At 34.3% G+C, this 14,900-nt stretch overlaps 1 protein-coding gene across 1 annotated transcript in view; it reads right to left on the reverse strand.

Annotated features, from left to right (window-relative positions):
* The window catches only part of HTT (huntingtin), a 196,843-nt gene that overhangs the window by 85,189 nt on the left and 96,754 nt on the right, over positions 1–14,900 (reverse strand). Inside the window, exons 34-42 of the mRNA XM_044681771.1 lie at positions 14,276–14,354; positions 12,736–12,897; positions 10,556–10,611; positions 9,485–9,633; positions 8,125–8,261; positions 5,717–5,833; positions 3,109–3,231; positions 2,435–2,673; positions 1,013–1,155 (exon numbers count right to left, since the gene is read on the reverse strand). Of these exons, the coding sequence (XP_044537706.1) occupies positions 1,013–1,155; positions 2,435–2,673; positions 3,109–3,231; positions 5,717–5,833; positions 8,125–8,261; positions 9,485–9,633; positions 10,556–10,611; positions 12,736–12,897; positions 14,276–14,354 (1,205 nt within the window). The remainder of the gene's footprint in view (positions 1–1,012; positions 1,156–2,434; positions 2,674–3,108; positions 3,232–5,716; positions 5,834–8,124; positions 8,262–9,484; positions 9,634–10,555; positions 10,612–12,735; positions 12,898–14,275; positions 14,355–14,900) is intronic.

Below are 14,900 nucleotides of genomic sequence, written 5' to 3' on the forward strand. Positions count from 1 at the left end.
ATCCAGGAAAGTGGACAAGATACAATATCAGTACTATCCAAGATTTTGGGGATGCCTAAGAGAGTCAAATATTAGTTGTTCTCATTTCCTATAGGATGGCAATCCTTTATTTTCCTAGGTTTTAGGTAATTTTTTTAAAAATTTGCATTCTAAATGGACCACATTAATACTAAACAATAAATACTAAGAACATTTACAACAACTTTATTTAAAGTCTTTAGTAATTCTGCCATCTAGTGTCTTGCAGAACAGACATTCAAGAATCTATTAAAATAAGACAAACATAAAATAAATTAGGGTTTAAGATTTTCTTCCTATTTTATACATAACTTTTTTTTCACCCCTTACCTTCCACTTTACAGTCAATTCTATGTATTGGTTCCAAGGCAGAAGAGTGGTAAGGGCTAGGCAATGGGGGTCTAGTGACTTGCCCAGGGTCACACAGTAGGAAGTGTCTGAGGCCACATTTGAAGCCAGGTCCTTCTGTCTTTAGGCCTGCCTTCTGTCTCAATCTAGCAAGTCATTTAGCTGTCCCCTATAATATCTTTTGATATGTTCAAAAAACTCTTAGGCCCTGGTTTATTTTAAGGCTTTATATTTAGGACTGTAGCTATATTAGGTACAGGGGACAGAACACTGGGCCCACAGGCTGGAAGACCTGAATTCAAATCTGGTCTCAGACTCTTACTCACTGTGTGACCCTGATAAAGTTACTTTACCTCTGTTTGCCTCCATTTCCCCAGGGTCACATAGCAAGTAAGGGTCTGAGGCAAGATTTGAATTCATATAAGATAATGTTTGCTAGGCACTTAGCCCAGGGCCTGGTAAATTATATAACCCAGCTATATAAATGTCAGCTGCTATCATTACTGTTGCTTTAGCATGCATGGTTAGTGATAGGCACTAATAAGAAAAAGACATGCAGTGCAGCCTCGCCTCCAGAAAGTCTATGATCAGAAACAGTGAGGAGATGAGCACCCAGCGCCCCAGAAGGGCTATCCTGGCACCATACCTGACTTGAAGATGTGTATCAGGCACATGAGCAGTGTGCCCAGTTCCTGACAATAGAACGTGTGCTGCTGCTCATTCATCTCCACTTTCAGCTGCTTTGTAACAATGTCTTCCAAAAGAATGCCCACCAGCTGTAACAGAAATCTTGAAAGAAGAGGGCTTGGGTATCAGGCAGGGATGCATTACAATCATGTGGAAAACGCTTCCACCTCCCACCCCTACCCCCACCAAAATGAGATTTTGTACTGAGAAGGTTAATAAAAGAATCTGAGCAACTGAGGAGAGTCTGACCTAAGGTGAAGGGAGTGGGAATGGATATAGGGAAGCACTTACAAAGGAAAACTGACATGTTCAGGGCTGGTGGGCTGTGGGAGTAGAGAGAAGAATCAATGTAGGTGACATTGAAATTTCAAGTGAGAGTCACTGGGAGAATGACAGTGCCACTAACAACAGGGATATCAGGAAGAGAATGGGTCCAACAATCCCCTCAATCTCTATTTGGAGTATTGATTCTGCAAGTTTAGGTGATTCTGCAAGTTTAGGAAGAACAAGGAGATTTGAAAGGTGCTTTACCAACGAAAGATTCCATCCACAACTTAGCTATATTTGCTCCTTCCTCACCATTCCATCTCCATGACTGCTCATTTTCGCAGGGAATTAGCAACTGAGAATTGTTTAGCAGAGGGCACCCTACAAGGTACTTCTGTTTGTTTATTAAAGAACATGATTTGTGCAGACAGGAAGTGAAGAAAGCATCTGCATAAGACTGCTGATCATAACTAAATCAATACCTAAAATCCTTTTGAACTAATGCATACTGAGGATTATTTTAACCAACTGGTTCTTCTACTATAATAGGTCCAATTCAGCCAAGTCACGATCCCTATAACCTGACAAACCCTGAAAGTTCTGGAGAGCAAGGTCTGAATGTGATCAAATTTTGGCCGCTTCTATAGCACTGAGCATAAAGTTTTGAACCCCACAGTTGTCTAATAAGTATGTTGTCTTATGGTGACATATTTAATTCTTGTTCTTTCCTCTAAAGCAGTGATACCCAAAGTGGGCGCCATCGCCCCCTGGTGCGCTGCAGCGATCCAGGAGGGCAGTGATGGCCACAGGTGCTTTTGGGGGTGGTGATAGTATGTAACAGGAGGTGCTAAGTAATATTTTTTCTGCAAAGGGGGTGGTAGGCCAAAAAAGTTTGGGAACCACTGCTCTAAAGTTCCTTAAGAATCTCACCTTCTAACCCTTCTATTTTAGTATAAGGTAAATAAAAGAACTTAACACGTACTGACCTTCCCTGATGAACTGGAGCAATACCCAAAGGCCAGGAGTTAGAGTTATCCTGACAAATCAAAAACTATTCCTATTTGAAATTATATACAAGGAAAAGTATAGAGACTCAAATAGTATGAACATTTACCTTGAAAATGTTTCTTCTGGCAAACACTTAGCTTGTTTCACTTCACTCTGATCTTCTGGTGTTGGTAAGCTACTGCCCCCATCTCTTAATTTTTTAATTACTTGGCATGAAATTAAATAAGGAGAGAAAGAAAGTTCCTGAATCCGAGAAAGAACAATGTCTTCAGTTGACTGAGATATAAGCACTCTTAGAATAGCTAGGATGCCTGATATCCACAACTGAACAGTACCCACTGAAGCCTAAAGAGGAAAAAATAGAAATATTACAATATAATATTGTGAAGAGCAAGAAAAAGATTATATATATATATATATATATATATATGTGATTCCTACAAAGTTTCTTAAGTTAATTTTTAGGTAATTCTTCCCATTCAACCTTTTGAAGAAAAATTGCTTGCTTTTATACTTTTTACAAATAACTACTTTACATTTTCATAAAAATAATAACTTAAGATGAACTAACAATAAACTCTTATTTTTATGGCATTTTCAGCACAATGTACTGGTGAAATAGGTAATATCTTCTTTACATATGAAGATGGAGGCTTAGTATAGGGAAGTGTCCTGCCCAAGGTCACAAAACTAGTAAATTCTGGAAATGAGAGTTGACTTCAGGTCTCCTGTTATGGAAGCATTTCAGCATACCAATAATGAAAGATCTTGTATACTAACCATTGTATTGGGTGTAACAAACATACTTCGTAAAAGCATGTCTACAGGACGGAGGGATGAAGGAGCCAGTATTTCAAATAAAGTGTTCAATACTCCAAGAGCTTCATGAGAATCAATATGCATCTGTAAAAATCAATTATTATACAATTTTATACATGCTGATAGGCAAATCTACAAAAATCAGTCTACCAAAAAAAGACACACACAAAAAAAAGCAAGAATAATTCATCATTTCCAATCTTCAAGTTTTCAGTTTTCTTATTACTGAATCCTGTTCAATATAAGTCATGCCTGAATTATTAACTATATTTCTGAAATTAAACTTGTGTGAAATTCAGATAAACAAATCTACGCAGAAAAATAACCTGATCAAAAACTGTAGTCAAGTTTTATATGAGGTATATTTAGAGTGAAAATGCAGACTAGAGTTAAATCAAGATGATAACAACAATGCATGTAGAATATATAACACTATAAGTAAGTTGAGTGAGGTAGCAAGATATCATATAAAAAGTTTAAGTGATATCTTCAAATTAGTGATCTGTAAGGATATATTAACAACACTGAACTAAGTATTTCAGACATTAAACTTATGCAAGGAATCTATTTTCTAATTTGGAATCTGACAACCTACCACAAATTCAATACTTTTATTTAATCTTCTTCCTACCATTGTTACACAACAAAGGAAATAAAATTTTGGAAAATAGCTATTGATCACCTACCAGAAACGTAGTTCAAATGAACAACTGAACAATTTATAAACTGCTAAGTCTCAATTATTCAATACAAACCAGGGGTTTTTTCCCTTCATCTAAGTGGTCTCAAGACAATAACATTACAAAAGTATAATCTTGGGTCACTCCAAAGAGTAAAGTGGACTGAGAAAATACCACTGTAAATCTGTAAGCTTTTATGTTCATCTAGAGGTCAAAATTCTCTATTGATTCACAGTAGAAGAATGCATTTCTACTGTTGTCTCAAATAATAATTAGCTGATTAAATGGCTATCATATACAATATAAAATTTTACCTGATTGGCTGCATTATATATAAGCCTTAGTTGAAGGAAAAATGAACTCTAGGCTAATCTCTCTCACTATTTAATAATAGCTTAATGCAGTGATGGCCAAACTTTTTAAAGAGGGGCCAAAGGAAAGGAAATGCTCATCTGTCAGTCTGTTTCTAAGGCAACTCTTTCCAAGTTTCATTGTATTGTATCCTACTCAGTTATTCGTCAGATTAGGAATAATGCCATGGGGCCAGAGGGGCCCCATCTGGCCCATGGGGCGTAGTTTGCCTATCACTGGTAATATATTACCTTTTACTATGAACAAGATCAAAATCTGAGCAGGGATGATTAAAGGGCAGCTATATAGTTGTGCTGAGACTAAAATGATATTACCCTTTGTTTTATTAGGGGGAGAGGCCATATTGGGGTCTTCTGCCTCAAATGACCTGGACACTCTTCTCCTTTACCTGTTTGAATTTTTCCTAGCAATTTTAATTCAAATGTCATCTCTTCTTCAAAGCTAAACAATATTAAACAGTACATTTTCCTTTTAAACTAGTATCTCCCTGATGGCTGGGTGGGAGGATGGGGGAGACAAGGCAAGGGGGGGAACCAAAATTCTAATGGAAATAACACATTGATCAGCCTAGATATATTTATATCCCTCATATACCATACTTCATTTTCCATCTGTACCTGTACACTAGACATTCCATATGTAGGGAATGAATTTTTCTTAACTCTCTTAAAAATTGTCCTTCCATAGCTGCATGAAGCCTTTCCTAATTCCCTAAACTAGTGACGGGTAAACTGTGGCCCCCTGAAATATTCTATCCGGCCATGTGACATTATTCCTAATCTGATGAATACTATGAGTAGGATACAATACAATGAAATTTTGAAAGAGTCACCTTAGAAACAGACTGACAGATGAGCATTTCCTTTCCTTTGGCCCCTTCTTTAAAAAGTTTGCCCATCACTGCCCTAAACTATCAGTGTCCACTTTATAAATGGAGATTTTGAACCTTGGACTTCATCACCCATAAGTCCTTAGTTTTCCCAAAATTCTCTTTAATCTCTCTTGCCCCTCCATGTTTGCATGGTCCTGTTATTGTTTTATAGTTGGCTGTAACTCCGCCCTCTTGCTCTTTGGTTCCTGGGAGCGAGCTGGTTAGTACCTTTTAATTCGTTCTCTTTTGTTAGTTTATTATTAATAAAATATTTATAAATATAATATTTAGTATTTTGGTATATTAATTTTAATCTCCACACCACACATCCAAACCATTTTGCATTTAACTATTTCCTATATATTTGTATTTATTCACCTTATATTTATAGAGTGAATGTATATGTATTTGTGGCTCCTGCATTAAGATATATATAAGATATAACCTCCTTACAAGTATTAAGAATAGACTTCACATGTGTAATTAATACCTTATAGCTTGCCTTCTCAAAAGTTGGAGGACGGGCTACAGGGAGAGAATTAGGAACTGAGCATTTTTTTAAATGAATGTTAAAATAAATATATAATTATAAAATGAATACATTGCATCATTAATTCCTAACAATTAAAATATTTTGAACACAAACCTGTTGTTTTGCTAACATTGGGAGAATGATGTCAGCTATTTGTCGAGATAATCTTTTCCATTTGTCTTCGTTTTCCTTGTGACACTGTTGTAGGACTAGGATGAACATCTCTAATACCTTAAAAAGTGTTTTTGTACAAATAAAAATAAATGTAAACAGTACAAATATTTTTATTTTATTACTACACATGATTTATTATTAGATTTTTGTACATTATTAACAACAATGAAGAAACATCAGGATATGAAAACTATCAAAACATGTACATTGTTCAAAGAGCAATGGACAGAATCCCAGGGGATCAAGCTGATTGTAGCAGCATATTATCAACAATGACACACTCAAAAATTGGCTTAACATATCATCAAGGACATTTTTGAAAGGAAAAGTATGTGGGTAAATAATAACAAGTAGACAATGTGAGTGCTTAACTAATATCTATGAAATATTTTTTAAAACTAGAGAAAGGTTGCTAATACATGGGGGCAACTTTCAACTAAATATTTCTAGAAAAACAAATTGACTAATAAAAAAAGGCAAGGAAGTAATATATATGACAAAAGAATATATCCACACTAATCAAATCATGTATCCAATATACTGAAGAAATTACAACTGCAAATGTTTCTGGAGTGTTTCAGGTTTGTAACCATATGCCACAGCTATCTAAGATAACCACTCCTTTTACAATACATAATAGCTATGAAGAAGGTGTGATTCAATGCCAATGTCAACCAGTTGTGATTCACCCTAGCATGGACATCAGGCCTAAACCTTTTTTTTAACTGTTTTGTAAAAATATCACAATGGTCTGAAGGTATTCAAAACTAAAGTGCATAAATAATCATAACAAGTAAATCATAACCAATCATAACCATTTAAAAATTATTCAAATTTCATGCTGAATTTTCCCAGGACCAATAGTACCACCAATTAAACTTGCAAACACTGCGCCTTGAAGTCCCCCTCACTTGCTATACAGCAAACTGCCTAACACATTCTCCTTCATATCTGTACTCTTCTATAGGACATAGGGTCATAGTTTTAAAGTTGAAAGAAACTTTAGGGGCCATTAAGTATGGCCCCCTAAAGACCAAGGCCTAGGAAGCTCAAGTCACTTATACAAGGTGGCACAAGCAGTAAGCATCAGGGGAAAGACTGAAACTCAGGGGCCTTGCCTTACAGAACCTGAGTTGTTTGCCCTGAACTACATGCCGTGACACCATTCTACCCATCTGAGTTTTACACTGTAAATCTCCTACACACCACTTTATCTGTTTCAACTTATTTATACAAAAAGAACTCTGATCAAGTTACTTCCCAAATAAAAAAAAAATCACATCAATGCCTATAAGGATAAAAAGTAAACTAATTTATTTTTTGATAGAACTTTTGATTCTTGGTATAATGAATGCCAGTTAGTATTTATTTACTCTTCAATTCCCAGACTGAGAGTAACAGTCAAGTCTTTATCAGAAAGAAGACTTGATAGAGGGGAGCTGGATGGCTCAGTAGATTGAAAGCCAGGCCTAGAGACGGGAGGTCCTGGGTTCAAATATGACCTCAGACCCGTCCCAGCTGTGTGACCTTGAGCAAGTCACTTAACTCCCATTGCCTAGTCCTTACCACTTCTTCTTCCAAGGAAGAAGATAAAGGAGAGAGGGAGGGGGAAGGAGGCAGAAGGAGAGGGGGAGAAAGAGACAGACAGACAGAAAAAGAAAGAGAGAAAGAAAGGAAGGAAGAAAGAAAGGACGGACTTGAATCTAGGTCTTGGGACAATGAGGTCAACTTATCATACATTTGCTATACTGTGTCCCCAGGGGAAGCTTCCCAAAATTTCTAGAGTGAGATCGGGCCCAGAAAAGCTATTTATTCTTTGGACTTCACCACCATTCTAATTGTTCTGCTAGTACTTATCAAATAAGTAATTCTTTCTGAAGTAATTTGTTTTTTATCTCTTTTTTAATTTAATTTTTTTTAACAAACAAAAATCTGTTTTATTTCCTATAGTCATTAAAAAAAAAAAACACCACCACAAAATCCTTTTAACAAATATGCTTAGATAAACAAAACAAATTGCTGTCTTGGCAAAGTCCAAATTAAAAAAAAAAATAAATGAATAAATGAATGAATAAATAAATAAATAAATATATATATGTATATAATATATAATAGGTTGGTAAGAATGACGACAGGAATCAATTTTCATTCATCTTTGTATTACTAATTCAGAGTTCCTAGCATGTATCCGATGGCAGTTTGTTAAACTGACAAGTATCACATATAACTCCTGTGTACTATGTAAAGTGCAATAGGTTCAAAATAACTAATCACTGACAACTAAATGACCAAAAAGGTAATTAAAAAAAAAATCAATTGAATAGCCCTTTGTGGAAAAACCCTCTCACCTGATGGTACTGAATAAGTCTTAGTAACATGGACACAGCCACCTCTTTTTGTGTCTCAAGCTCTTTTCCAGCATCTGCTTTGTTTGTTCCCCTTAACACAAAGAGATCATGAACTATGGGCTGCAGAGCTGGTATGGCTGGGAAAATAAAGATATAATAGATTATGAGTGCAGACAAGTACTTTTTTAAAAGTTAGCTATAAGAGAATTTTCCAAAAAACAAAAAAATTAATTAAATTTGACTCTACTTTCTAATTTTGATTCTAGAAAGGCAAATCAGAGTTTCCAAATTGGCTATTTTTGCCCCTAGTATCATGCCATTATGGAAAGCTAAAGTTTTTCTGAACCAAATATTTACTGGTTTGATAAAGGCTTTTGTAGACAGTCTCAAAAGGACAAAAAAAATTGTACATTATTGGGGGGTAGAAAAGAATATAATGAATTTAAACCCAAAATCTTCTGTAAAAAACTTCTTTAATAACAACAACAAAAAAGTAGGCTGTTGACTTCTGCATTACCTATTTAGAGTTTTAGGTAGAAAGACTAGATGCTGCATAAGTTCAAATTCAACAGAACAAACACAGATTATGCTATTATGGTACTTCATAACTATAATTATTTAAATATTCTATTATATTAGATATTGGATTTTTCAAGGTTTTGTTACATACACCATAATAAAAATAACCACAGCAAAATGAAATAAACTCTACTTATCTAAGTGCCTTTCACCAAAAAGATGTCAAATATTTTATTATGTTATATATTATGTTAAATGTCAATGACATAAAATATAACATTATTTTCTAATACAAGTTTTGTTTGAAACAAGATCCATTAAATTGACTTAGTGATACACGAAACCTAGAAAGTTCAAAATAGACAATTTGGATCACATAACTACAATACACTTGTGTCAGCTAAAGGTAGTTCCTACACACACGCACGTGCACACACACACGTGTGTGCGTGCGTATATATCATTCTAATGTTTATTATATTAAGTACACAACCCGCCTCCCTATTAACCTGTAAAGCTCCTTGAGGGTAGGGGGATTGGGCTGTTTTTCATGTTTAGATCCCCAGTACTTAACAGTACATTTATACATGTCGGCATTGATTACATAAATGCTTTTGAATTGGATTCCCAAAGAGGAATCTCAGACAAGATGAGAATCCATGAGGAAAGACAACATAATTTCAATTATTTTTTAGGAACGTTTCTCCATGGACCATCCACAAGGCCGAGCATAAAGGTGATGATTAATAAACTTCTGCTGGTTAGTATATGAAAAGAGTAATGCTGAAAAAGTATATCATAACTGGGACAGTCTATATCATTAAAGTGGTTTTCCAGTTACCGTGTGTGACAGCTTTCCTTCCACTTGCCATGATGCCATCACAGAGTTGAATTATTTTAGGAATTCCAATGATTTGCTTTGAGTGATAGCGCTCATAAGACAATAATACTAAGAAGAAGAAGATATTTGGAATAATTGCCTCTGACTCCCTAGAAACCAAAGAAAAATGTTTCAAAGTAAGACAAATTGACCAAAAGGAAAACACAAAATAACATTTTTGGAGAAAAATATAATTTTTTCTTAGTTTTGTGTCATGTTCACTTATTTTTGGAATTAAGTATGAAGGAAAAAAGTTTCCTTCATATTTAGTAATTTATATAAACTTGATTAGTAATACAAATACTACTAAAACTCTAATACCTTTATGTTGTAATTAACTTGAAGAATATAATCTCTCTGCCAAAAATACTTTAAAAGAATAATAAAAGTAATAAGTATTGAGAGTCAATGAGGCAGAAGAAATAGTCATCCTCAAATATCAGGAATAGCTGGGTCAAAGTTGTGTTACCCAGAGTAGCTACGTGTCCTCTGGGAAAGTTATGGTGTTCTGATTGACAATCTAAGACTTTAGGTTGCAAAAAGAAGGTACCAACCTACTTTGGCATGGAAAGCTTCCTTAAGAGAGCTCTCTCTTTCAACAAAATCAGTCCTAATCCCTTATCCTTATTCTTAGATTAACAATCATGACTAATATAAGTAAAATGAAATGTTTCCCTTTCAATAGAGATAACCATCACCGAAAAAATATTTTTTCTGAAGAAAAAAATCTACAAGAATGGACACTCACAAATAATGAATATTAAGGACTGTCAGTCTAATTATGTACTTTAAAAAAATTGACAATAGATAGAATTACAGTTTCAAAAAGGCTTCAAAATAAGCCAAAGATGAGTTTTTTTGAAAATAAAAGCACAACAAAATTTCTAATTACACAACAATAGTAAATTACCAAGTGCTTTTTAAAAGAAATTGCCATCCCAAAATAGTTAATAGAAAGAAAAGATATTTGCATAGTGTTTACAACATCAGTAGTTAGAAATTAAATATGATATCTCAAAATACTGGTATTACCTAAACTGGCCCACTTCAATGTATTCAAACTGCTTTAACACAAATCCAATAAACACCTATGGGCACAAAGATAAAAAGTTAAACATATCAAGCAATAATATTAAGATATTCTAACATGTAATCACAAAATGAATCATCTAGACTTATTTCTACAGCTATGTAATTTTCATTTAGCAAAATAATTTTTTGAATGTATAACTACTATATATATACAACACTTCAGACTTAAAATTGATCCTTGTAGTTGATTCTGTTTCAGAAAATATATGAATTAAGTAAGTTAAAAACCAATGTGAGGTTAAAGGTTAATAGGTAAAAATGTTGACTTATACCACAAATAGAAATAGCTTCTTAAAAGCTATGCTAAAAGAATGGCAAACTCTGAGAGAATCGATCTAGACTGTGAGTATGGTGTAGGCAGCTATCTTGTTCCCTATACCGTATCTTATCCAATGGAAAAAACAAAACACAAGAGTTCTAACAGTTCTGTAATATATTCTAATACTCTCAAGGAGAATGAGTTCCAAAGGAAGTTTAAAGCAATTCTAGAAAATAAAAGTCATTATCAGAGATTAAAAGTAGCTAGCTGGCAGACTTCCTGGGCAAAACCTTCTTCCCAAAAGGCCCATGAATGGGTTCCAGCTCAATCTACCTTGAAGCAAATTTAACCTAACTGCCCCAGGTCAGCACCATTATTTCTTTTGCAAGCAATGAAGAAGAAATAAAAGACATTATTGGAAACTATTTTGCCCAATTTACATGCTAATAAAACAGCTTAAAATTCATGAGTATTTGGAAAAATATAAAACATCCAGATCAATAGAACAAAAATTAGGAGTTTAAATAACCAAATATTAGAAAAATAAATCAAATAAGTTATAAATAAACTGCCAAGGGAAAAGAAAAAAACAAGACTTTTTAAATTTATTTAAAATTATAAGACTCATTTCAATTAGAAAATAGTTATTTATTGTGTCTACAATGTGCCAAGAACTGTGCTTAAAGCTGTATAATTCATTTGATCCTCACAAGAACTCTAGAAAGTAGTTGCTATTGCTATTCCCATTTTAAGGCTAAGGAAACTGAAGCAGACAGAATTTAAGTGATGGTTTGCCTATGGTCACACTGCTAGTATTTGAAGCCATACTTTTTTTTAATTTAGGTCTTCCTGATTCCAGTCCCAGTATTTAATTTAGGTCTTCCTGATTCCAGTCCTTCCACTATGTTGCCTAATATTAAACAAACCCTGCAAAAACAAAAAGAGATCCTACCAAATTCATTCCATTATATTAATATTATCTTGATACCCAAACCAAGGAGAGATAAAACAGAGAAAGAAAAGGACTCTTTCAATACTCTTTCATAGTAATCTCAACAGCTTCCATGGGTTTTAACTATCATCTCTATGCAAATGACTCCCATATCTATATACATATAGACTCAGTCTCTTCCTGTGCCATAGTACCATATCAACAGTTCTGTTAGGCATTTCAAACTGGATGTTCCTGAGATAGCCTAAACTAAGCATATCTAAGACTGAACTCATTTTCTTTCTCCTTAAAGCCTCCCCCTTCTAAACTTCCATATTATAGCAGAAAGAAGTATTATCTTTCTAGCCTCTGAGGTTTTGTAATCTCAGCATTTATCTTCAACACTGCAATACATTTATGTAATATTAGGCTCTGCAATAACTAATATAAGTATGTTACTTTCCTATTAAGAAGAAAGCTCCACAAAGGAAGGGACTAGTCTTAACTAAACTAAATCTCCTGAAGTCTTCTAGCACAATGCTTGGCATTTAGTAGGTCCTAAACAAATATTTATTAAATGAAAGAATTACCATACTTGTTTTATATATTAGGAAAATACCTTTGTGTTTTGAAAAATTATAACAAATAGCCAAGGGAAAATTGTGGATCTGATCTTGTAAAAGTAGCCTAAAATTCAAAAGAATTCATTTGAAGCCTACAATGAAATCATCTAACAATATTTATAAGTCCAAACTTTTAAGAAGAAAAAAGTACAAGAAGCAAGTAGGTGAATAAAAATAATCTAAAACTTACTGGTGAACATATAAATTATGTTTCTTCCTAAGATAGTTTTAGTGTCTCATAAAAAGAATCTTTATTGAATTATAAACAAGTACAAGGTGAAGAACCTTAGAATATAAGATGACTAACCTGATCAGAATCCAGAAGGCAGTAGTTAACCCGTAATTGAACCAGTTGTGCCAGCAAGTCTAGAACCTGCCTCTGCAACTGCACAGATGTTGTTGTGGTGTACTGTTTTAAAGCCTTGATGACAAGAGGCTCAAATAAACGAATGTGGTTGTGAATGGCATTCTAGTTTTAAAAACAGAAAATAAAAATAATTTATATTGAACCCTTCAAATCAAAGCAATGACAACTATACCCAAGTTTTTCTCAGTTCAAAAACACTTTTCTTAGGGGGCAGCTGGATAGCTCAGTGGATTGAGAGCCAGGCCTAGAACTAGGTTCAAATTTGACCTCAGACACTTCCCAACTGTGTGACCCTGGGCAAGTCACTTAACCCCCATTGCCTCGCCCATACCACTCTTCTGCCTTGGAGCCAATACACAGTACTGACTCCAAGACAGAAAATAAGGGTTTTATTTTAAAAAGAAAAAAATTTTTTTTTCTTTTGAATATAATGTAAGAAAAAAGCATCAAGAACTTCAAATGAATGGGTAGATGAATGAAAGAATTCATACATGAAGGAAAAGCATTACTCAAGCATGTCTTATGTTCCCAAATGCTGGAGATACAAACAGAAAATAAAAATCCTTGCCCTTAGGGAGCTCACTTAATAACTGGTTAGTTTCAGCTGCAGAGAAGACAGAATGGAAGATAATATGGAACATACATCAGAAAAAGCTGACCATTAAGATAGATAACCTTGTTAACCCTATGGACACTGGAGTCCATTACAAATGGCTCCTGGGGGCAATGAGGAGGCTCAGTAGAATAAGAAGGAGACCTAGAGATGAGAAATCCTGGATTCAAATCTGCCCTTAGACACTTCCTAGCTCTGTGACATTTAGTATCAATTGCCTGCCTCTTACCACTCTTCTGCCTTGAAACCAATACTTAGTATTGATTCCAAGATATAAGATAAGAGTTTTAAGAAACAAAACAAAACAAAAAAATACAAATGGTTCAAATGGTTCCTGACTAAAGACTGTTGAAAAGTGGTTGATGGGCCCAAAGATTAGAGTAATAATCATAACAACAATAACAATCACAATAATAGCTTGTATTTATATCCTGCTTTAAGGATTGCAAAGTACCATCTTATCTGGTCATCACAACACCTCTGGGAAAGAGATACAATTATTATCTTCATTTTTACAGAAGAACAAACTAAAATAAAGGTTACATACCTACTAATGTTCTAAAGCCAGATTTGAACTCAAGTCTTACTGATTCCAAGTCCAGAACTCTATCTATTTGCTCTATCAACCTACCTAGAGAATAGTGGGGTTCTGGGTTATCTCAAACAGAAGAGGAATGGGGGCCAAAATGTTTCAGTATCCAGACTAGAGTGAGCATCCAGCTCCTTACTGGAAGTTGAACAGTAGTTAAGGCAAGGAGAGTAAGGAGTTCCCCAAGGCCTGGGCTTGCTGATCCAATGAGCACCCTTAATGTTAAGAAGCTCCACTATTCACTCATGTACCTTTTAAAAACAATATTATGTATTTACCTTATCTGCACGGTGTTTTGTCACACTTGTAAGATTGGTTTTCAATTGTGTAGATACTTTTTGGAGCACATCGAACCATCTATTAAAAATAAATAAATTTAAACAAAGAAACATCCATTTAAAAAGTTATTCCTAAACTTATCAAGTAATATATTAATAGTTAATATAGAGAACATTAAGACTTATAAACAATTTGCTCACAAAAGTCCTCTAAGAAATCCTAGGATTAAATCACCACTATAGAGATGATGAAACTAAAGTGATGCCTTTTAAAAGCAACTGAACCAGTACTCATATTCAAGTCCTCTGATTCTATATTTGCTTTCCACTACTGTACACTGCCTCCTTCTAAATATACTAATTTTGTATTCAACAACATAGTGACATAATTTTAATTTTTAAAACTAGACTTGTGGTTTCAATGGTATAGGTCATTGCCAATGAAGGAAATCCTCCCCTCCTCAACATAAATCAGCATCTACTCTGTAACTTCAATTTTTAGAAAAGTTTAAGTAATTTTGTCAAGCTGTTTCAGTCATCTTGGATTCTTTATGATGTTATGTATTGTTTTCTTGGCAAAGATATTGCAATGGTTTGCCATTTCCATCTTTCACTCATTTTACTC

Source organism: Gracilinanus agilis, chromosome 6, assembly GCF_016433145.1.
Source record: "Gracilinanus agilis isolate LMUSP501 chromosome 6, AgileGrace, whole genome shotgun sequence".
NCBI classification, from domain to species: domain Eukaryota; kingdom Metazoa; phylum Chordata; class Mammalia; order Didelphimorphia; family Didelphidae; genus Gracilinanus; species Gracilinanus agilis.